This window comes from Colias philodice, chromosome 3 (assembly GCF_061535455.1).
Source record: "Colias philodice isolate Cphi_HAF_F1 chromosome 3, ilColPhil1 Martin Lab GWU primary, whole genome shotgun sequence".
Classification (NCBI taxonomy): Eukaryota; Metazoa; Arthropoda; class Insecta; order Lepidoptera; family Pieridae; genus Colias; species Colias philodice.
The window spans coordinates 11,281,933-11,306,496 of NC_143088.1; the positions used below are offsets into that span (position 1 = coordinate 11,281,933).

The 24,564-nt window shown below is 36.4% G+C and overlaps 2 protein-coding genes across 2 annotated transcripts in view; one reads left to right on the top strand and one right to left on the bottom strand.

Annotated features, from left to right (window-relative positions):
- The first annotated feature begins 859 nt into the window (after positions 1-859).
- On the top strand, positions 860-5,759 carry RpLP0 (ribosomal protein LP0). Its single transcript, XM_089714860.1, has 7 exons — positions 860-989; positions 1,171-1,261; positions 1,552-1,788; positions 2,665-2,821; positions 3,742-3,866; positions 4,608-4,844; positions 5,328-5,759. Exons 2-7 carry the CDS (start codon positions 1,208-1,210, stop codon positions 5,466-5,468), a joined length of 951 nt encoding a protein of 316 aa, XP_089570986.1. The 5' UTR covers positions 860-989; positions 1,171-1,207; the 3' UTR covers positions 5,469-5,759.
- A 1,470-nt stretch (positions 5,760-7,229) lies between these two features.
- Positions 7,230-24,564, bottom strand: part of gzl (godzilla E3 ubiquitin protein ligase) — a 28,342-nt gene continuing 11,007 nt past the window's right edge. Inside the window, exons 5-12 of the mRNA XM_089714920.1 lie at positions 20,914-21,016; positions 16,624-16,732; positions 15,751-15,925; positions 14,576-14,727; positions 13,033-13,131; positions 10,793-10,839; positions 9,919-10,244; positions 7,230-8,757 (exon numbers count right to left, since the gene is read on the bottom strand). Coding sequence (XP_089571046.1) covers positions 8,702-8,757; positions 9,919-10,244; positions 10,793-10,839; positions 13,033-13,131; positions 14,576-14,727; positions 15,751-15,925; positions 16,624-16,732; positions 20,914-21,016 — 1,067 coding nt within the window. The 3' untranslated portion in view covers positions 7,230-8,701. The remainder of the gene's footprint in view (positions 8,758-9,918; positions 10,245-10,792; positions 10,840-13,032; positions 13,132-14,575; positions 14,728-15,750; positions 15,926-16,623; positions 16,733-20,913; positions 21,017-24,564) is intronic.

The window sequence follows — 24,564 nt, forward strand, 5'->3', positions numbered from 1 at the left end:
CCCAAGGAGCGCGACTAAAGAAATTCGCTAGGATTTTTCCTAATTATTTTAAATATATTTTAATATTTAAAGAATTATCAAAATTCAAAAAAAAATTTTTTTAAAGGATTAATACTCATTGGTCTTCAACCAACTCGAATAAATTAATGGAAAAAATAACTTTTAGCAGTATTTATCAATAGATTTTGTAAGGCAAAAAATGGGAAATTTAATGAATTTATAACGTTCTAATTAAGAAAATCATAAGTTTTTCGGCAATTGTATTCAGCAGTTTTTAATAACGACTATATAAGGATAATAATGTGCTGATCAGATTGTGTAAATTGTAATCGGTTGCAACGTAGTGAGTGCACAAACTTAGCTCGAAATGTCTTTGGGAGAAAGAGACTTATCTTGAAGGCCTGATTAAGGTAAAATAAAGTAACTTTATAAATGTGAAAAAATTCACGCGCATTGCGTATATAACACTAATTGATAAACAAAAAAAAAAATTCAGTTTATCATTTCATTAGCCGGGAAAAAATTGTCAAATAACTTGTTGAAAACGCAATTTTGCTAGACTGCAGCCTTAATGATCTAAGAGTATACTACAGTGATGCAACAACCACTGCGCAGCATATTAAACTAGATAGGACTGTAGTGTGCTCTACGTAGTATATTGTTGACGCTATTACAATCTTGTAAAATTAGTAAATAACTTCTGGAAGATAGAAAATAAACAGTAATACGATAATATTACTATTAAAATCATCCAAATTATATACAATTTGTCCAGCTTGGTGTTTTAAGAAAAATCGTTGATGAACTTTCAACATAATGATTGAACATTTTTGTATGTAGAATATTATATTTAAGTACCTAAGAATTATTTATCTGTAGTCGGTAGCCATAAATTATAGAGTTAAATGCAAAATAATCTGTCAATTGCAGATTTGACATTCTTATTTGTCCCGCACGCACAGGAATTGTGCGTTTTGCGTTTTGTCTTGGTACGTATTTAAAATATCAAAGTAAATCTTAATAATCATTTATAATTTGTTCAATATTATAGTCCTGCCTTTTTCTGTATTACATTTTGTGTGATTTGTGCACTTTATTTTGCCTTTTTTATTTCTAAATCCAACATGTATAATTTGGCGTATGTTTCATTTCGGCTTAAATCTTTTGCAGTCCTTAAATTTCTCCGAAGTCCCTACACACAGACACGATGGGTAGGGAGGACAAGGCTACTTGGAAGACCAACTACTTCACCAAGATTATCGTAAGTAGTACAAATTTTGATGTTTATTATTTATCAATAACGGCGTGCCCCTGTACACGGGGACACGTCATTTTTGTTCACAGTTTTAAGTTAAATTTCTTATTTGTTACATGCTATTACTTTATAGAATTCTTACATATTTAGATTATTTTGTTGTTTTGATAACTAGTAAATACGAACATCACCTCACCATCACTTATTTCTAAACGTTCAATAGCCGACATCAATGTTCTATAAACAGTAGCGGCGTACACAGCACAGCAACTAACTAACTTATTTATCCATTTCAGCAATTACTGGATGAGTACCCCAAATGTTTCATTGTGGGCGCCGACAATGTGGGCTCAACACAAATGCAGCAGATCCGTATCTCCCTCAGGGGCCACAGCATTGTCCTCATGGGCAAGAACACCATGATGCGTAAGGCCATCAAGGACCATCTGGAGACCAACCCAGCTCTCGAGCAGCTGCTGCCCCACATCAAGGGCAATGTCGGATTCGTCTTCACTCGTGGTGATCTTGTAGAGGTATGTATGATTGATGAATTTTAACGTGATAACGTTTTTAAAATCGTTTTGGTCGGGTGACATGTTCAGAAACTTGTGTCACACCAAAACCTCACGAGCGCGATCGCAGGTATAACAAGAGAGTGACGGACCAATCTCCCGTCTCATCTCGAGTGCTGCCACCAATAAGACGTTATCACGTAAACATCTCGATCGTAAACCTACTTTACAAACAACCAATTTTTAATTTTTAATATATCAATGTTCAGTTGATACATTGATGCTATGATAAATGTAAAAAATATAATAAGGCTTGTTGGAAACTTATCTGTCATCATTAAAAAAGTAATTTTGATGCATTAAATCTGTTAGTGATAAACAGTTCTTCAATAGCATCTGTTGAACTATCTTTGAAGTAGCTAAATACACATGCAACTTTCAATGCAATAGAAATAAGAATAAATATTCAACTTGTATGTCTGTCCTAATACCAGGAATTAATTAATTGATTTTCTGGCTTCGCTTTCAGACTAAAGTAATTTCTTCAACTCTATCCTAGTGTGATAGTTTATTTGATACTAATTGCACTGGCAATTTGGAGATACATTTTATTTTACTGCATTATCCTTACATTTAGAATTTATAAGCATATTGAAAAGTTTAAAGGCATTGTGTATCTTGTAGTTGTTATATGCATACCATACATAAAGAACGATGATAGTCTTGCATACCTAACATAACACAACAACCACAAAATATTATGTTCTATTCATAAAAAATACTTTTAGATATAAATTATAAACAAACAATTGTAATAGTCTTTTTCAATTGTCAGAAATACACACACTTTATAAAGATCCAATTTCCTCAATTAACTAATCCTAATACTCTGTACAGGTCCGCGACAAGCTACTGGAGAACAAGGTGCGAGCCCCCGCGAGGCCCGGCGCCATCGCTCCCCTGGAGGTCATCATCCCCGCCCACAACACCGGTCTCGGTCCCGAGAAGACTGCCTTCTTCCAGGCTCTGTCCATCCCCACCAAGATTTCCAAGGGTAAGAGATTAGTTTATTTGAACATTTCATTTATTAATTCATTGAGCCCCGAACGGCCCGATCGGTCCACGACACAATAGATTTTCTATTGTGTCTGTGATTCCGGGGCCTGAGTTATTAAAAAGAAACAACTATTTCAATATGCAACAAATTTTGAAAAACATCAATACCAAAAGGGTAAATTGAAAAAACAATAATGCATTTTCTTTTTCAATTGATTGTTTGATTTAATTAAAATTTAAATCAACATGCTTCTTTTATTTTTGTAACATTTATATATTATTTTAAAGAAGTTTGAAGTAAAGATAAAACATTAAATAATGGGCTACTTCAAAGCTATATTTATTATTATAAAAATTATATAATACTTATGTCTGTCCTAATACCAGGGAATACAAATATAGATTTTCTGGCTTCGCTTTCAGACTAAATTGATTCTTCAATTCTATCCTAGTGTGATTTGTAGTGGATCAATATTGCACTGGCAATTTGGAGATACAGTCCACTTTTCATAGAGCAACAACCTTTCACATATTATTCATTTCTGATAAATGATTAAAAATGCCAATGATAGAAAGACCACATAGTAAAATTTGTGTCATGTGCAAATTATTGTTTAAGTATTTATATCATACTCGAGACCATGACGTACAAAAAAAAAGTTTTGTATGTTATTTTCAAATTCAAATAGTAATGTCCTTGGTTACAATGACTTTTCACTCTTCTGAACATTAGTTTATCATAAAACGAAATTAGAGCCATAACACAAATTTCGCGATGTGGATCTTTTACAATGACCAATTAATATTTTTGTTCTATGAGCATTTTCCGTCTATAACTGTAAATATTTTACTCAAACATTTAGTTATTCAATTAAATATTATATTTGAGTTTTATTCTAACAATGCAATCAATTTCAGGTACCATTGAAATCATCAACGATGTGCACATCTTGAAGCCCGGCGACAAGGTTGGCGCCTCTGAGGCCACCCTCCTCAACATGTTGAACATCTCTCCCTTCTCATACGGTCTTGTTGTGAAGCAGGTGCGTTTTCTTTTAAATACTTGATTTTATTATATAATTTATTGATATTATGAGTTTGTAGTTGGTATTAACATTGGAACATTAATTTTTAAAATTTACTTACATTTATAGATTTGTTAAACTTAGTGCTAAAGTTTTGTGTATATTTCGGTCTAAAATTCTTGAATTGAATAAAATGAACCAAAGCGTTGAGTACAAGCTGCACACAAAGTGCAGGTTGACAATTAGACTTTGGAAAAGTATGTGTATGTGTAGTAATCAGGGTCAGACCGTAATTCAGGTTTTGACTTCCAGTGGATATACAGACATATTTTCCAACATAAGTATCACAATAATTTATTCAATTTTATCCTGCAACCATTTCTTAAATAATAATAATAATTAATAACGGGCATTTCTCCGCAACTCGACGTTAAGCGCCTTTTAAACCATGTATTATGAATATATGAACAAGCTTAGATTTTCCTTTTCTGTCAGGTCAAATTTTATTATTTTGATTGCTAATGATGAAATTCTGTTTTCTACAAACCTTACAATAGCACAAGTTTGTAAGAATGTAATGATACTTGGCAATGATGTTGTTCTAATATGTTTATAAGAATAAATAATGTGTTATAGAAATAATTGCGTTAGTCTTGAGTTTGTCCCAAATCAGCAATTTTAACAGATTTACCTCACACTGTTTATAAGTATTATAGTAACATCATAATGTGCCATTATTAAATTACTATATTTCCCCAGGTGTACGACTCTGGCACCATCTTTGCGCCCTCAATCCTGGACATCAAGCCAGAAGACCTCCGCGCTAAGTTCATGGAGGGAGTGGCCAATGTAGCTGCTGTGTCTCTGTCCATCGGCTACCCCACAGTGGCCTCCGCACCACACTCTATTGCCAACGGTTTCAAGAACCTGCTGGCCATCGCTGCCGTCACAGAGGTTGAGTTCAAGGAAGCGACCACTATCAAGGAGTTCATCAAGGTTTGTATGGTTTGGTAGTAGTTTGGTAGTAATTATAACTAATTAAAATCAAAGTATCTTTATTCACATTGAAAATTATCAATTTTGTAGTGGTATGATTAGTTTTCGAATTAATATTGAACATTTTTTTCTGTTTAGAGTCAATTTTAAGTTAAACAACAATGTAATTTGAAGAATTATAAAAATAAATTGAAGAAATTGATTAAATAGGCAACCTCAAAATGTTTTATCTGCTAATTAAAAATTGATGAACTTTAAGACGAATTGAAGAAATTTTCGAAATAGGAAACTTAAAAATGATATATCTGCCAATTAATTAGTCCTTGATCAGGTAAATAAATACACTTTTAGTCGGTAAGAATCCGACATAACCCACGGCTCCTTCCCCGGGGGCCGTGGGTATCTTTGGAAGATTTCCCCACTATAAAAAAAAGGTAAATAAATACACAAAACAGTAATTTAATTTATTTTATCTATTCCCAGGACCCCAGCAAGTTCGCAGCGGTTGCAGCGGTCGCAGCGCCCGCCGCGGCTGCTCCGGCCGCTAAGAAGGAAGAGGAGAAGAAGCCCGAGAAGGAAGACTCGGAGAGCGATGACGACATGGGCTTCGGACTCTTTGACTAGACACATAGTCATCATACACGTGGCTATAGTCATCCTACATCTGGCTATAGTCATCATACACCTGACTAAAGTTATCAAACACCTGACTAAAGTCATCAAACACCTGACTAAAAGAGCATATTATGTCATCAGCTCTTTGACTACATGTTTTCAATCTTTTGTACCACTTTTGTCACCTTTCATTGTCATTCAGTTTCCATTATGAAACATCTGTGGCTGTTCGTCCGTTTGCGCCGCCGGGTGGGACGCCCGTATGGCGGCCTTATGTTTGAATAAAGCTACTTTGATGGATTTTTTGTGTTTTATTTTGTACCCATTTGATAAACCTTGGATATGTGGCTAGTTATAACAGTGGCAACTGTGAAATTGTGAGCCCTTTATTAGGAAAACTAATTTAGTTTAAGCAAGTAGCAATTTATATGTAGCAATGTATTTTGAATGTACCAAATAATTTATTATAATTTATCTACGTATATAATAATAAAGCTGAAGAATCTCAAAAATATTGTTGAAATTCATTTACCGAAAAATGCTGTAGTTTAGGCTATATCTACTCAATAGGAGTGGAGCAATTACCAGGGTATATAAGTACTCTTACTAAATTCGTGGGACACAGCTAGTTAAAATACAGCCGTAAATAATGAAAATTTTCGCAAATTTCGACATTCGCAAGGGAATCAAAACCTACAGTGTACTTTCCCGTGAACTCTGAATCTTGAAATTCGGTATGAAGCAACATATTAAGTACAGATAGAGGAACAGTTGCAAAAAATGAAAATTTTTATTACCTACACAAAAAAATATCTAATAATTTTTAAGATTTCTGTCTGTCAACGCCATTTTTTTTAGAAAAGGGTGGAGGTATCGAGCTGAAATCTATATCGAATACTCAAGTCTGCGGTCTCTTGAAGCTGTGAAAAAAATCAATTTATCAGCAAACTCAATCAAAAGATACAGCCGTTTATGCTGCAAATTATCCCAAATTTCGACATTCGCAAGGGAATCAAAACCTACATTGTACCTCCCGTATACATAGTCTTGAAATTCTTATAGCACAGATACAAGAAAAAATGCTTAAACATACATTTTAGAGTTACAAGCTTGTTAAAAGACACTAAAAAGTAGGTTTGTTCAGAGCTCTCGGTGCGCGAGTCCGACTCGTACTTGGCCGACTTTATTTCATTCTAATTCTACAAACTTGAACTAAGCAGACACACCAGAACAACGAAAGAATGATCTTACACTAAAATAATTCGACATAGTGTGATATAGAATAATGAGCATTCGCTCGTTTGATGTAAATTCACTAATGATTTACTTATTGTTGTACTTAATAGTACACAAAAGGGATTAATCTTATTAATATAGTAAGTCCAAAAGGCGAATTAATATGACGGAATTTTCTATAGGTAGTAAAATTGTTTCAGTATATTTTGGTCTTGTTGTATATTATCTATAGGTATATGTACTTACGCCTCTAGATATTATTTATAAATTGTATAAAGAAAAGTTTTAAGACTGGAATAATTATTATTTGTGTGTGCCTACACTCATTACTTGTTTGCGATTTTAAATGTGAACCAAGCCCATTGCAATGAAACTGCAAACTTTTCCTTGTTTTCTGTGAGTTTACTGAAGGTTTACTGTGAACGAAGGTTTTCAGAAAGATTTCCTTGCTTCGTTAATTTTTATAGATTTGATACGATGGTAGGGATGTAAATAGTGCATACTGTATAGGGTATTACAAAAATAAAAGATGTATCCGTGTCAAACGATTTTATTTCTTTGGTTATATCCTAAGAACTTAACTGAACATGGTCATCAGAACATATTATCACAATAGTTACCATTCCTAAACAAGCGCTTGAAGGACAAACCTAAGTTAGAAAGCGTTGAAATAAATATAAAATAAAATTTAACAATGAAATTATAACTGAGAAAATGGTACATAGTAGCACCGACTTCCATAGTTGTTATATACACTAAAGATAGTACATTATAAATTTAAAATACTCTCAAATAAGTCCAGTTTTACCTTAGAACATACACTAGATACAGTTATTACAGCTGATAATCGAGCTCCAAAGTTATAGTCGTATTTTCCAAAGTAAATCCTAAAGATACCCAGATGGACAGTTTTCACGCGCACAAAATAATATTATGTAAGAACTATGCTATATAAAAACACGCGAATCTGGATATAGCTAACGTTTTCATCTACCGGACAGACCGTTATATTCTATTACCACTAAGTATATGGCTGGCTATAAAATATGTGCTAACCTTAAAACTATAACTTTTATTTACAAATATATCTGCACTCAACATGGACCGTAGAAGACTTGTAACAAATTTCACGTTAAATTAATTACAATTACAAATTAATGTAAAAAATTGAAGTCCACATGAAATTACTTCGTACGGTCCAATGTAGTCAATATATTACAAACAAATCTTTGTATAGATACATCCGACTTTATTACATTGTTAGAAAAAATCGTCTAAATTCAGTGTGTTCCCAGAAACTTGATTATTGCTTTTTATTCGATAAATATACAGGTTTACAATAGAATAAATTTATTAACATATATGACTACCTGTCTTATAGAATTTTAAGAAATTCATACAATATTCAATTGAATTTAAACTATATTTAATAAAAGATTGTCAAGGTAAGTTTTGACTAAAAAAAACACTTAAAAATATGATAACAGTAAGAGTACATAAATAAGGGAAGTTTAATTTTGAGAACTAGACATAAGAAATGTGATATAATTGTATGCTTTCTGACCCAAATTCTGTAAGACAGGTTCACATCTATTTCACATCAAATCAGACATTTTTTATTATTTAATAATTCTCGTTTATAATTCTCGAAGTCATAAGCGCCAAACTCTCCGTTGTTTCTTCTGAACAGATAAGTAAAAATCCAAGGCGGGAATTAACCTAATACAATAATTACTACGTCACTTCCGAAAAAAACACAATATACAACGCTCGTTGTAGTATTTTTCACTTGATTAATATTATTCTTCTAACAAATTCCTGACATTCTTAAAAAAACAAGGCAATGATTTAAGACTTTTATTCGACATAAAATTCCTGATTGATATCATAGATATAACAACAAGAATTGACCTCTTATTTTATACTAGGTTACCGCGACTGTATTGTCTCGTGAAAAATATGAAGTCGGGAAATAAATAGTGTTTTTTGTATAAAATAATTGTTGCTCATAAATTGACAATATGTCCGTCTGTGCTGTGCTGAGCGGGCAGGGCTGCCACACCTTGAAAAATAATATCACATTATATTATATTATAGCAATTAAAAATGATACTTATTGTGTAGGAGTAAGGTTTATATTACAATGCAGTTTATAAAGAGTGTATTTTCGAAATAATGTAAAAATTGAGTACTAGTGTGTTGTAACGAAAAATGAGCTGTGAGTTCTAGAAATTTGTAGGATGAAAACAGGGAAATTTCAACATTTTTGGGTAAAAACGAATAAATAAAAACTACAAACTACTTTATTAAAAATATATTAACTTATTTAATTATTTGTCACAGCGATAAAAGAGATCTAAGTTTTTAAACTTTTACAAAACTAAATGTATAAATTTTAGTTACATCTTCCATCGAATACAAGACAAAATGTTTTTCTATTTATCAAGAAGAAAAAAAAGAAACCTTACGTACTAAATAAAATCAGAAGAATTATAATAAATTTAAGTAGCTATAAGTTTAAGTCTTTTTCTCAAATATAAAATGGACTACAACACCTTATATAATATCCTTAATAAAAAAATAAGAGTTCAGAAGTAAAAATAAAGTTATTCATTTGAGCAACCACAGTTTACTAGATTAATAAAAAAGTCTTTTTCTCAAAAAATACTTATACACTACATAATTTCGCAACCATGACTTTTTAACCCCCAACTCAAAAATTAGCACGAAAACTATTGTCATCGAGATCATTTGTGTGGGAATTTGAAAAGCGTAAAAGGAACTATTTTTTTTATAATATTTAAAAATAACGTCATGCTCTCGAAGACGATATACATTGACGATAGTTATCGTGCTCCCGCATCAAAAATCAAAAAGTTCAAATTCAGAATTCGAAACAAAAAATTTAAAACTCCGAATCCAATCATAAAATTCAAATCCAATTTAAAAAAAAAAAAATTGGTTGTCTGTAAAGTCGGTTTACTGACGATAGTTGAACGTGACAACGTCCGATTGTGCTTTTTTGTCGCTCGTTCCGCGCTCTCGTTTGCACTTCAAGCCTACACGGAACGCCTCAGAGCGAGGTAACGCCGCATGAGTCATGTTTTTTCGTGCGTGCAGCCGGCTCTATCGAATTATAAGACGTTGTCACGTCAAAAACCATATTCGAACTACAGCCAAAAGCTTCCCAAATACGCGTCAACCGGCGAGTGTCCATACTCACCGATCTCTCCTTCGCCACCATTGATCGACGGCTGAGCGGGCCGTACTGTCCTTACTGGGTCAGCTTGCGTTGAAAGCTGGCTAGCTTGGCGACCGAGCGAGCCAGTTTGGGGCCCTGGCGAGCCAGCTTGGTGCCCTAGCGAGCCAGCTTGGCGGCCAAGCGAGCCAGCTTGGTGCCCGAGCTGTGGAGCGACTTGAGCGGGCTGAGCGTGAGCGGAGTGAGCGGCTCGCTCGCGCCTCTCTCGACGCCGTGAGCGACGCCGCTCTGAGCGAGGCAGTAGTGCTGCTGTTTCGTCACCGTCTACTTCACGCTCTACGTCTACTACACTGTAATTTAGAGTTTTTTTTTTAATAGTGTATTATGTAGTGATAGGCAGCTGCAATACTGTAAGAAAAATTAACCGACTTAAAAATGGAGTAGGTTCTTAATTCAATTGTATTTTTTTTTGATTTGTTATATCAATTCAAAATAACTTTATCAGTAGAATAGTGAATAGAGTCTGGCCAGCCAAAGCTGAACCCAGTAAAGGGCGGCAAATTTAAAAAATATGGACCTGGTAACATCGGCTTTAGTAGGAAAAAAACATTTTGATACTTTTGATATTCATAAAGGTGATCATAGTATATAGGTACATTAGGTACACCACACAGCAGGATTTAAACGTTATTAGAGCAAATGATTTGAACCGTTTTCAACAAAACTGACAACTAACTACGCAGAAACGCCATGATGACATTCCATAATGTGGTCGCTACAAAAAACACTGGGTTCAGACTTCAGCTTTGGCTGGCTAGACTCTACTTTAAGTGAATTTAAGTACCTTTATATTACACATGACATATTATTTAGTAAAAACGTAATTCTATACACTTACACTTGGTTAGTGTTACTTTGTTCATTGTCTTCACCGGGCTGCGGCTCCTGAACAAACGAAAAAAGACAATTAACATCACGAATCAAATTAAAAAGAACGATGAAGTCAGCACAAAATTAATTCAGTAATGTAAATAACTAGACATATTTTAACGTGATAACGTTTTTAAAATCGTTTTAGTCGGGTGATATGTTCAGAAACTTGTGTCACACCAAAACCTCACGAGCGCGATCGCAGGTATAACGAGAGAGAGACGGACCGATCTCCCGTCTCATCTCGAGCGCTGCCACCAATAAGACGTTATCACGTAAACATCTTGTTAAATCCTAAGTTAAGTAAGTCACGATGTTCACCAATAGATGGCGTCACTAGTTATTTAGATGCCGCTATTGAATTGTTTTGTTAAACCGTAATATAACATTGTGGTCGTTGCCAATATACGATTGATATTTGATACGCCCTCTAGAGTTTTATTTCTAAACCTTTATTGTGGCATTTTTGGGATTTATACATGGTCCTTCGAGAGTACCGGGACTGGTGCCTTGCGGTTGACTGTGAATAAGTCCGTTCAGCGCCTTGAGGCAGTAGGTACTTGCTAGTACCGAGGGGAGAGTGCCCCTTTGACACCTGCTGGCGCCTGAACTTTTACCTCAGAGGGGAGCACCCCCTGAGACACCTGAGAGGTACGAGAGACGATTGCGGAGGGGAGCCCCTTGGTCGCCTATCTGAAGAGGAGCAGCCATTGCAGAGGGGAGCACCTGGCAAGCCTGCCAGTGTCAGCTGTCAGCTGTCAAACGTCAGTGTCAACTGTCAGACGTCAGCTGTCAACAGTCCGTGTCACCTGTCAGCTGTCAACGTCAGACGTCAGCTGTCAACAGTCCGTGTCACCTGTCAGTGTCATCAAGTGTCAACCTTGACACTGTCACAGCAGCCGTCAACAGTCAAGGTCAAAAGACAAGTAACGTCACTTGTCAGATGTCATCGTAATAAAAGAAGTTAAGTGTGTATGTGTGGGACAATTACCGAACATTAATCGTGAGTACAATTTTGAACTTTAATTACAAGGAGAAGTTAACTTAGAAGATTCAAGATATTGCATGTTTCAAGATAGAAATATTAACTTAGTTAAATTCAAAGTGATTAGGACTTAGAATAATTCGTTAAAAAGTGATCCAATGGGGAACCTATGCCCGATTTTCAAGTGAATAAATGTGTTCAAACACTTAGAATAATTTTAATTTTTAACGATTGTATCATTAACTTAGAAAAATATTGTGTTTAACCTTGTCAAGTTGTGAAGGTTATGTTGTGTATCTAACACTTGTAAAATTTTAAAGTCAGTAATATTTATAGTTGTTAAAGGTTGATTGTTTTACTTGTAAAAATTTAAGAACTTTATTTGGGTTACATTTCTTACTTTATGTTTACAGTGGTTTTTTTCGTGTTAAAGTAAAAGGTATTATAATTGTTGTAGATTTAAACAACATTTAATATTAGTGTCATTTTGCATAATCATATTATTATACGAAGTTTAAAGGTTAGTTTTGTTTTGTAAAGAATTAATTTTGATGATTAGCTGACACAATTTGTAAAATTTAAGGTATTGTTTTTGCATTTTTGTGTATTTTTTCTGTTCAATTTATTGATTACTTAATTGTTTTTACTTACAATCATGGGTGAAAATTATATAAAACTTCAAGATGATATATTTAGTAAAATTGAAAGAAATTTTTGTAACTTTAAAAAGTCTCCAAGGGATAGAATTACTATAGGATATCTTGAAGCGCGTTTAGAACTTTTAGAACAATTATGGTCGTCTTTTCACTCAAATCATCAAAAAATTGTTTATGAAATTAAAAAGGATGTATTGATGCAAAATGATTATGTTTTAAATAAAGTGTTTGATAACTGTGAAGAGATGTACCTAGATTATAAGTCCTTATTAAAGGACAAGTTGTTAATAGTAAGAGTGTCAAATGTCGGTTCTGAAAATAATTCAGGCCACAGTGTTAAGTTACCTGAGATATCCATACCCAAATTTTCGGGGCAATATACTGAATGGCCCAGTTTTAGGGACCTTTTTGTTTCTTTAATTCACAACAACACCAAATTAGATGATGTACAAAAATTACATTATTTAAAATCTCATTTATTGGGAGAACCGGAACAGCTCGATCGTAAACCTACTTTACAAACAACCAATTTTTTTTATATAAAAATGAGGGTAGTTATAAATTCACCTCAGCATTGTTAGCAGCTTCCCTGCGCAGTCGCAGGTTGGCGACGTATCGCGCCGCACGCACGAACGGGTTCTCACGCTGCTCTTCGAACGTGCCACCCTGAAAAATCATTAATGTTAATAATATTTAGAAATATAGTGTTTGTTCTCTTTAATTTCGGTTGTTTTTGACTTTTTAATTTCGGTTATAAAAGAAAAAGTGAACAAAGTTAATCATATTTTTTTTAATCGTTGCAGCAATAACCGCGGGCTGTGAAGGCATGGAAGAATGTGGGCGTATATTACTGTGTGTCTTGTATGGCATAGATATGAGTTGTAAGACGTGTGGTTCGAAATGATAGATTACTTATGTTTTGGGATGTTACACGTTGAATTTGCTGAATGACGAGTGTAATGTTTGGCGTGTCGTATTATGTTTATTATAGATGATGTCTTGTATTGAGTGTTTTGTATGTGTTGTGTTCTATATGGCGTGTTGTTTGAGATTTGTTGTATGAAGTGTCTTGTTTTTGATGTGTTGTATGATGTACGTTGTTTATAGGTGTGTAATAGTGAGTGTGCGGTGTCTTTTATGTTGTTTGATGTGTGTTGCGTATTGTATGTTATGTTGTATAATCCCCGCAAATTGCTAATGCGCCTGGCCGCCATTTTGATGACGTAATCTCGTTACATTGGACACGCAGTACCGTTAGCACCACTGGCCGGCTGATGTGCGGGTGACGTCACGTGGGTGTTAATTAGACAAGGTCCCAGCGCATTCGCAATTTGCGGGGATCATATGTGCTGTGTGTTTGTTTTGTGCTGTATATTGTATGTGTGTGTGTGTATGTATGTATGTGCTCACCTCAGTGGTGTCCCGTCGCACGAGCGGCTCGGTATCACTGGAGTCGCAGTCGGACTGCCGCCGCTCGCCCGCGGTCAGCACGCGCCGCTTGCACACGGGACACACGCGCCGGTTCTGTGTGTATGTATGTATGTGCTCACCTCAGTGGTGTCCCGTCGCACGAGCGGCTCGGTATCACTGGAGTCGCAGTCGGACTGCCGCCGCTCGCCCGCGGTCAGCACGCGCCGCTTGCACACGGGACACACGCGCCGGTTCTGTGTGTATGTATGTATGTGCTCACCTCAGTGGTGTCCCGTCGCACGAGCGGCTCGGTATCACTGGAGTCGCAGTCGGACTGCCGCCGCTCGCCCGCGGTCAGCACGCGCCGCTTGCACACGGGACACACGCGCCGGTTCTGTGTGTATGTATGTATGTGCTCACCTCAGTGGTGTCCCGTCGCACGAGCGGCTCGGTATCACTGGAGTCGCAGTCGGACTGCCGCCGCTCGCCCGCGGTCAGCACGCGCCGCTTGCACACGGGACACACGCGCCGGTTCTGTGTGTATGTATGTATGTGCTCACCTCAGTGGTGTCCCGTCGCACGAGCGGCTCGGTATCACTGGAGTCGCAGTCGGACTGCCGCCGCTCGCCCGCGGTCAGCACGCGCCGCTTGCACACGGGACACACGCGCCGGTTCTGTGTGTATGTATGTATGTGCTCACCTCAGTGGTGTCCCGTCGCACGAGCGGCTCGGTATCACTGGAGTCGCAGTCGGACTGCCGCCGCTCGCCCGCGGTCAGCACGCGCCGCTTGCACACGGGACACACGCGCCGGTTCTGCGTCAGCCACGGGTCGATGCACTTCGCGTGGTACGCTGCAAACAGACAGACATACATATATATATATATAAAAAAGACGGGTTGCACTCCGGGAGTGCCGGCAGAAGTGAAAACTTGATTATTAACGTTGAGCATGTTTGATATTTTGGAATGGTATCCGTCTTACGCTTTTTCGATCAGGTCAAGTGTCCTGACGCGAGTTTAAGATTTTATACCCATTACAGAAAAAGTGCTCAACGCCGCTAAAGAAGTTTTCACTTCAAAAACTCAAAGGTGACTGATATAGTGATCTATCAACGCACAGCCCAAACCACTAGACGTATCGGGCTGAAATTTAGCATGCAGGTAGATGTTAGAGCGTAGGCATCCGCTAAGAAAGGATTTCCCGAAATTCTTGCGGGAACGGGGAAAAACGGGGATGCACGTACAAAGTCGTGGGCGGAAGCTAGTTAGAAGATAAATTTAGAAATCTATATAATAATGCCAAAGAGTTTGTTTGTTTGAACGCGCTAATCTCAGGACCAGTAGGTCCGATTAGAAAAATTCCGATAGATGGCGCTATATACAAATTCATTTTTGTATATAGCGCCATCTATATATTTCCAAGTGATTTAATTTCTCAATTGGGCAGTATAATAGATTTCTTTGTGTTGAGAAAGTTAGTCCTCCGTCAAAAAAGGGAGGAACCTCGACCAGTCTACTCGACTGGCCGGCCGTTAAGGTCTCAATGAATGATGTCGGAAAGTTGTATATATGCTCTGTAGCGAAAACATTTCACTTACGCGATTCAAAGCGAGGTGTCACTACACTTTAATATTATTGAACTAGATTTCCGCCCGCGGCTTCGCCCGCGTTTTCAAAGGAAAACCCGCATAGTTCCCGTTCCCGTGGGATTTCCGGGATAAAACCTATCCTATGTGTTATTCTGCTTATTAAGCTTTTTTTGTGGTAAAGTTTCATTCAAATCCATTCAGTAGTTTTTACGTGAAAGAGTAACAAACATCCATACATCCATACTTACAAACTTTCGCCTTTATAATAGTAGTAGGATTACTTACCATGTGCACAGGGCAACACTCGTAGCCGCTCGCCCTCTTGGTAGTCATCAAGGCAGATTGCGCACGTGTCGTACGGGTCGCCCTTACTGAACTTGCATGTGGGGATCTTTTTAAGAGAGCGATTGGGTAAGCGATGCCTTCTGGCACGACGACGGTCTTTTATGCATTTCACTATCTGGAATCGGAGATTTGTTTATAAAAAATATATAAATATAGTGACATCATATCACACAAATTACAAAATAACACCAACCAGACTTCAAAAAATAATAATTCAATTATTAACATCATTAAGAGAAACGCTCATCCGCCTTGCACTACAAATAAAATGAATATAACTTAAAAAAAATTGAAAAGCATGTTTTATTAAGATAAATATTGTTACCGATTCTTGATGAATGTACAAAATTTGAACTAAATCTACCCATTTTAAGTGGTCAAGATCGTGTCTAAAGAAGTTGTTTACATCCAAACATACAGACATACAGGTGAAGCTTATAAAAGCGTGTTAATAGAGAAACATATACTAATAATTGCGAGTCACCACCTGCCAACAATTTTTTGCTATATCTTAGTAGAAAGGCAGGTGCCATAGCTGTCTTCCATAGTCCTTAATTCCGGTCCATTAACATCCCATTCCATAGCCCAGTTTATTTTGTTTCCTTATCTTGCAATAGTCCTACATTAGCCGCGGACTGCCCAGGGCTGTATCTCTATAGTGCAGTCATGGGCAGGCTGCGGCTGGTGTCCCACAACACATTAAAATTCTCGAAAGGGCCATAAAGCCTTCCACGGATCCGGGTACTGTCCTTCTGGTGGTACCCGAGTATTATGGAGATGAGAAACATATTAATAATAATATTCGTCACTCACCATAAATATAAGTATGACGATGAGACACAGCACCACCACGATCGCGAAGGGCAGCAGCAGGTGCGTGTTGATGTTGAACGGCAGGTCGCCGTTCACCATTATATAGTAGCTGGAAATGTTCATGCCTGCGTTAATAGCATCGCGTGGGACAAAGTGAACTTTATTGTAATGGAACGAAGTATCAAAATTGCTCGAAAAGTTCATGCCTGCATTAATAGAATCGCGTGGGACAAAGTGGACCGTATTCCGATAGACTGAAGAGTCAAAATTGCTCGAAAAGTTTATGCCTGCGTTAATAGCATCGCGTGGGACAAGTGAACCTTATTGAGATGAAACGAAGTATCAAAATTGCTCGAAAAGTTCATGCCTGCATTAATAGAATCGCGTGGGACAAAGTGGACCGTATTCCGATAGACTGAAGAGTCAAAATTGCTCGAAAAGTTTATGCTTGCGTTAATAGCATCGCGTGGGACAAGTGAACCTTATTGAGATGGAACGAAGTATCAGAATTGCTGGAAAAGTTCATGCCTGCATTAATAGAATCGCGTGGGACAAAGTGAACTTTATTGCGATGGAACGAAGTATCAAAATTGCATAATCGAAATGTTCATGCTTGCGTTAAAAGCATCGTGTGCAGCTCGACGTCGACGAGTTAAAGTGAACCTTATTGCGATAGACCGAAGTATCAAAATCGCTTAGCTCGAGAAATTTACTATGTTTATAGCATCGAGCTGGACATATAGACGAGTGAAAGTGAACCTTATTGCAATGGATCGAAGTATCGAAATTGCTTGGCTTAAAAAGGTCATGCGTGCTATGTGACAAATAAAAAGGAACCAAGTTGGCCGAAATATCTAAATTGCATATCAATAATTGCGAACAGCTGGAAAATGCTTAATAGTAAAATAGTATCAATGGGGAAATACTGTCTGAATATGAACCTTATTACTATTGCATGAGATGTTAGTTTTGAATACTAATAAAATTTTTACTCTTTCCAAATAACATTTCTTTGTTTGTATCATTCTCTTTGTATAAATCAGCTGTTTGCACAATACGCATAAATCAATTTTATAACTTTGAACTATGAATATGAAAACTATGAACTGAAATATCGATTTCGTATATTATGTATTAAATTTTTAAATTAATTTTAATTGCATCTTTCGAGGTATTTACTAGCATTTCGGTGAACACGTTCTTTATCAGATTCAGACTTCAGTCTTTTCCAAACCTGTATTTATTTCTTTGTACATAAAGAAATTACCTATAACTAATATGCAATGCTATATGTTTTTCTAGTGTTTTATCCACGGTAAAAGTTTTTAAATTATACTGTCCTAATTTCCCCTAATTTTATGCAAGTATGTATGTGGATACTTGCATATCTTATGATAGGCCTTAGGAGCATTATTACTTTAATTATTAGAGTCTAATATATTTTATAACTAGATTTCCGCCCGCGGCTTCGCCCGCGTTTTCAAAGGAAAACCCGCATAGTTCCCGTTCCCGTGGGATTTCCGACCTATCCTATGTGTTATTCTGATGTATAAGCTATATTGTGGTAAAGTTTCATTCAAATCCATTCAGTAGTTTTTACGTGAAAGAGTAACAAACATCCATACAAACTTTCGCCTTTATAATATATGTAGGAGTAATGTAGGAGTATTACTGGCTGGTAGAAGTATTACTGGTTGATGAGAATTACATCGGAACGAGATTTGACAACTGTCGATCTGGCGGAGCGTCGCGTCGATGGTCGGCTGCAGACGTTGCTTGGTTACAAACGAAGAACGGCTAGAGCACCACGTTTGCGACGAATCGCTATTGTTCCGAGTAATCTTGTGCATTGTTGTAACGAAACTAATTAAAAGCGATTGATCAAGTGATTCCCTAATTACTAGTGCATAGATTTGTACGATTACATAACATTTGTTTGTAACATTGATGATTCATTTGTTTCCACCAACATTATAATTTACTGAAGATATGGGTGATTCTGATGATTATGGCCATCCGCCCATATCAGAAGTGGGATTACCAAGCGCTACTGACCGAGGAATATCAACCATCTGACGAAAATAGCGCCATGAAATTGCTAAGCAATATGGAAGTCTTACTTACTCGGATGTTAGCGACGACGCAATCGCCGATGGTAACTGCTAGCGCTCAGTCTAGTCCAGTGAAACTCGCTGAGTTTAATCCGTAAGATATAGACGTAGATGAAGAAGGTTGGTGTAAGATTACAGATTACAGAGTTTATAGTACTGACTAAAAATTTAAAGAGCGTAGATTTACTTGTGGCTATTACCTATGCACTGAAAGGCTGCGCTGCCTCTTGCTTGACAAAGTTAAATTTGAATGAGCTCACATGGGAGACTGTAAAACAAAGTTTAATGGCCAGATTTTGTAAACCAAAATTATTTCAAGACTACTTTGATGAAATATTGCATTTTCAAATTGGAACAAAAGAAACTGCAGCAGAAGCTGGCCTGCGCTTATGAAATATGATCGAAACTATACCTAAAACTCGAATGCCAGAAGATGTTATAAGTTATAACTGGATTTGTCATATCAGTCTTATGTCAGATGGATGGTTTGATACGCCATCAGCTAAACGCATATACTGTCACTACCAAACCTCAGCTATTTAGAATCTTAAGAAGCATTTCTCTAAAGCGAAGATCGGAGCTTATTGAAATCCAAGAGCCTGATTTAAAACAACAACAAAAAGATTTGTAGACGCAAGAGTTCCTGATAAATGTCATTTTTGTGGAATCCCCAGACACCGGCAAGCCGACTGTAAAAAGCGCCTTCGAGAAGATTTTTCTAGAATAACTAAACAGCAAAATCCGTCAACTGCATTACGTGCTCCTGATAAAATTGCGACCGTAACCTGCTACATATGCGGTCAAGCTGGACACGTAGCAACAAATTGTAATGAGAGAGGATGATGTCGGTTAAAAAGGAGGTATAGCTACTACAAAATAAGAGGTTAATGTCTGCGAACAACGACTGTCGAGTGGCATCTTGAGGCCGTAATCCGGTGAGTCAGTCCCCTTTTTGTTTGAAAGCGGATCGTCTTGCCTTTTTTTGATAAAATAGAGCTATCTTAGTAAGTTGCCAGATACTGTGAGCAGTGATCTTGGGCATCTTATGCGCACTTTGAAAAGTTTGCTAACGATTATCTAAAACGGTCCCAATAAAGCGGGGCGTGACATAACATCTGAGATCGTGAAATCATTGACCATGAATTGTCGAAAGTTGGTCGAAATTCATGCAGAGCAAGACAATCCGTAACTTATGAGTAATCTGTAAGCGTTGTTTGCATGAAGTCTACTTAACTATGTTGGCACGTTGAGTGAGAACAGTTATCGAGTAATGTGGTGTGTGAAGGTGGTTGAAGGGAATGTCGTCCGGGCCATGCAGCTGATAGCGGCTGGTCGAAGTGACACATTTATCCGATTCAACCATAAGTGTTCTTTGGTCGAAAGGACAGTGTCGTCCGGTCCATGCACATGGTCGAAAGGACACACCCGTCCGGTCCAAATGATACTGTGTAAAAATTGGTCCTAAGGATAGGACATGCCGATAAAGAGTGCATTGTTTGTTGTGTGAGTAGAAAAAGGTGCCGTCCGGTCCATGAGTGGTCGAAAGGACACACGCTTTTTAATTCTGAGACAATTATTGTTGTATGACCATAATATTACGTAGTAGACGTAGACGACGACGACGACGTATTAGCTTGTCAGGATGGGCGAGCGGGTAGATATTGACAGATACCCGTCCGATGGATTGTGTTATTGTTACAGGACTGCAATTTGATGCGCCCGAGGACGGTCGATAGTCAGAATGGCCGTGTAGGAGTATTACTGGCTGGTAGAAGTATTACTGGTTGATGAGAATTACATCGGAACGAGATTTGACAACTGTCGATCTGGCGGAGCGTCGCGTCGATGGTCGGCTGCAGACGTTGCTTGGTTACAAACGAAGAACGGCTAGAGCACCACGTTTGCGACGAATCGCTATTGTTCCGAGTAATCTTGTGCATTGTTGTAACGAAACTAATTAAAAGCGATTGATCAAGTGATTCCCTAATTACTAGTGCATAGATTTGTACGATTACATAACATTTGTTTGTAACATTGATGATTCATTTGTTTCCACCAACATTATAATTTACTGAAGATATGGGTGATTCTGATGATTATGGCCATCCGCCCATATATATATTAGAAAATATTAGATATTAGAGTCTAATATAATAAAAATTAATAATGCCAAACTTACCGATTAATATAAATATACTCTTCGGATAGTATTAGCCCGGCGAGGTCGCTGACGAACACCGACGGGATCATTATCCCCTCGGGGTCCTTCGCTGACATAGTTTCTGTAATAGAAGTAATCCATATTATATGAATTTATTACGAAAAATAAAAATTTAATATGAATTGGAGTACATAAATATAAAAACGTTTTGAAGTGAAACCTCTTTAGGCGCGTTGAGAGTAAAATTTCGTCGTTCGTCATGGCAATACCGTCACGTCATAGAGTTAGGCGACGATTCGGGTATCTTTAAATCTTGCCAAAGAAGTTTCACTTCTGACACATGTGCTCGGCACACACGCCCTTTTTTTCATAGAATCGACAATTTTCCAGGCAAAATCACCATAAATTGCGAGTTCAAGCATATTTCCGATATCTTAACCTAACTTCCTTTAAAAATAAACAATTTTTAAAACAACAACAATGGAGATAACATACATATGAATTAAAAGTCAATACACCTATCCATTCAATGCCCTATAAACATAGTTGTTTTACAACTACACTTTCGTTGTTTTAGTGCTTTTTCCTTACAAATAAATAATAATATAACATAAACAGTATTCAGAGTGCAATGTGCGATAAAACTCATGTCCGCATAACTGTAAAACTCATTTATTTATACTTTATCTTTGCAACTAAACGTCTTTAGCGCGAACGTCTTGTGATTTTATGTTCCTCGCAAATGTGGTTTTGCTACATAATATGGAAATTTATTTTATATTTTTTTTTACTTTGTATAAAGTGTAAAAAACATAGAAGTTGTTACACAGGTGTTATTCAAATATTAAGATGGCTCTATATTTAGATTATACTAGGTTTCCGCCCGCGGCTTCGCCCGCGCAGCCAAAGAAAAACCCGCATAGTTCCCGTTCCCGTGGGATTTCCGGGATTGAGTCATTTTCGTCGGGATAAAAAGTAGCCTATGTCCTTTCTCGGGTATCAAAACATCTCCATACCAAATTTCATGAAAATTGATTCAGTAGTTTAAGCGTGATTGAGTAACAGACAGACAGACAGAGTTACTTTCGCATTTATAATATTAGTATGGATTCTACACTAGCTGTTGACGACCGCAACTTCGTGCTACATGCTGGCAACCCAAGTTATTAATTTAGGTATCTGTTAGAGAATTTCATGGAAATGGGTCCAGTTTTCAATATAAGCGGTCGGACCAAAAAAACAAAGACTAAAGGAATTGATTTTTTGTTACAGATACCGTAGACCTTTTCTTTTATTTTTAAAACTTTTATCGCTGCATAATATAGATAAGAGCATTGCAAGGATAAAACATGTACTTACTGGACATTATATTTGGTGGATATTTTTGGAATAAAATACCGTTATTCGTTCACAATTTAAAAACCTTTTAACACTGAGTTTTCAAACAACGTCGTATACGTGAGATATGGTATGTACTACAGACAAAAGATAATCGAAAAAAAATAATCTGTACATTCAATTAGCGACTCATAAACATTTCTAGGTACTTTTTGTGTTTCATACTCGAGATAATAATGTTGTGTTTGTTGTTTTATTGGTATAATAATTAAACATTTGAAAGAGGTTTTGTATTGTCACTATATTTTTAATAACTACAGGGGGTCTTTATAATAAAACAACTACATAATATATCAGTAGGCATTTTTGTGTATTTAGCTCTTTAAAGATGTCTGAACTACATCATAACTTGAAGATTCAAATGTCCTAAGGGCATATCATGCCTTTTTCTATATTTTTTTGTACACAGCTGTCATGAAACAATATTTCTATTTTGTTTCTTTTATTCTTCACTTTCACATAAATAGTGTTTGAAATAAAACAATATAATAAGTCCTTTGAGTGTTACATTAACGGGCATACTAACTTTATCACTATTTCTAATGAACACAAGTACTATTAAGTTTCAAAGTAAACAGTCAGAGACAACGTGTAGTACAATACAGATAAGATTATTTAACAAGTAAAGTTTATTTAAGGACATGGCTTCAGGCTTACAATAGCTCTGTTATATTTTCTTTTATTAAACCGCGTAACGAAGTTTATTTTCACAACAACTAATTATTAAGCACAAACTATCATCTCAACTATTTATGGAGATACTTTTTTTGAAGTGAAACTTCTTTATCAGGGTTGGAAAAAAATTTAGTGTAACATTTATTCGTTACGCGTGACATTTTTCCGCGCCATCTTTTTCTTATCCCTACCACGCGTGATTCGAAGTATTTCTGTATAGTAAATTATTTTTTGAAAAATAAGGTCATAAAGAAGTTTCACTTCTTACGTGTGTACACACACACGCACACATTTTTTTACTATAAAGGTAATGATGATTTTATTTGTGTAAAAAATACTCAAATACAAAATGCAGCGTACATTTAAAAGTAAGGTAAGTATAAGGTAACCATTTTCAATCGGCGTAGGAAAATATGAGGAAACTGTCGTACAATGAAAACTTTGACATGGGACATCTTGGCCAGCGCGGTTGAATATGGCTCAAATCCTAACATTTTAAATAATAAAATGAAGAGTTTGTCTGAATGCGCTGATCTCCAAAACTAAAGGACCGATTTCGTATTATTGCGTAATATACACATTGCCTCGACACATGTATTCAATACAATCCGTGCCTACTCAAATTACATACACGCACACATACAAATATAAATTTACGAAGTCTATGACCTGCCTCAATCACCTACATGTTAGGTAAGGGCATACCGCCCTATCGTACCCTACGACATTGAACAAAATTTAAAATTCCAATACAATTATTCGCTTGTTGCACTTTTGAATGTGTAATACTTTTTATAAGTACCTAATATAGGGTTATGAAATATGGTAATATCAGTAGGCTACATAAGTTAAACTAACAGAGAACTTAAAAAAATAAAGTGATTATGTTCGTTGCAGAATCCGAAACAACTGGAACAAATTAGATGAAATTTTGTATACCACTGGAAACGACTCTTAGTAAAAAGTTCAAGTTTAAATTTTGTTTTCATTATAACATATCTGATATCAAGTTAAATTAAGAGATGGACACTTAATAAGACGATAGCGTAAGTAAAGCCGCAGCCAAAGAACTAGTATCAAATTAACTACTCACAAAATCAATAGATTTATCCATGTTTACAATCCAGTAACACACATACAAAAAAAAAAAAAACAATAAAAACAATAAAAAAAAAAACAATAAAAACAATAAAAAAAAATCAGTAATGAGTGCTATTAACTTGAAGCACTGTGACACACTGGTATCGACGCGGGGATGGCCTGATAATGAGCTTCATCTCAATTATGTAGTTCAATGGACATTATTTATAATTATTGTTATTAAAGTATGTATAAAATGTGGTATAAATATTACAGGACGAGCCCATGAGTGCACGATTATCACTACATAAGTATACATAGTATAAAACAAAGTCGCTTTCTCTGTCCCTATGTCCCTTTATATGCTTAAATCTTTAAAACTACGCAACGGATTTGGATGCGGTTTTTTTAATAGATAGAGTGATTCAAGAGGAAGGTTTTAGTATATAATTTTTTGGGTTTTAGAGAAAGCAGGCGAAGCCGCGGGCGGTAAGCTAGTAATTAATAAATCGTGTT

Coding starts and splice junctions, on each gene's coding strand:
- RpLP0 (XM_089714860.1), top strand. CDS start 1,208: ATGGGTAGGGAGGACAAGGCTACTTGGAAGACCAACTACTTCACCAAG. Junction 3,867..4,607: donor ACGGTCTTGTTGTGAAGCAG/GTGCGTTTTCTT, acceptor ATATTTCCCCAG/GTGTACGACTCTGGCACCAT. Junction 4,845..5,327: donor CTATCAAGGAGTTCATCAAG/GTTTGTATGGTT, acceptor ATCTATTCCCAG/GACCCCAGCAAGTTCGCAGC.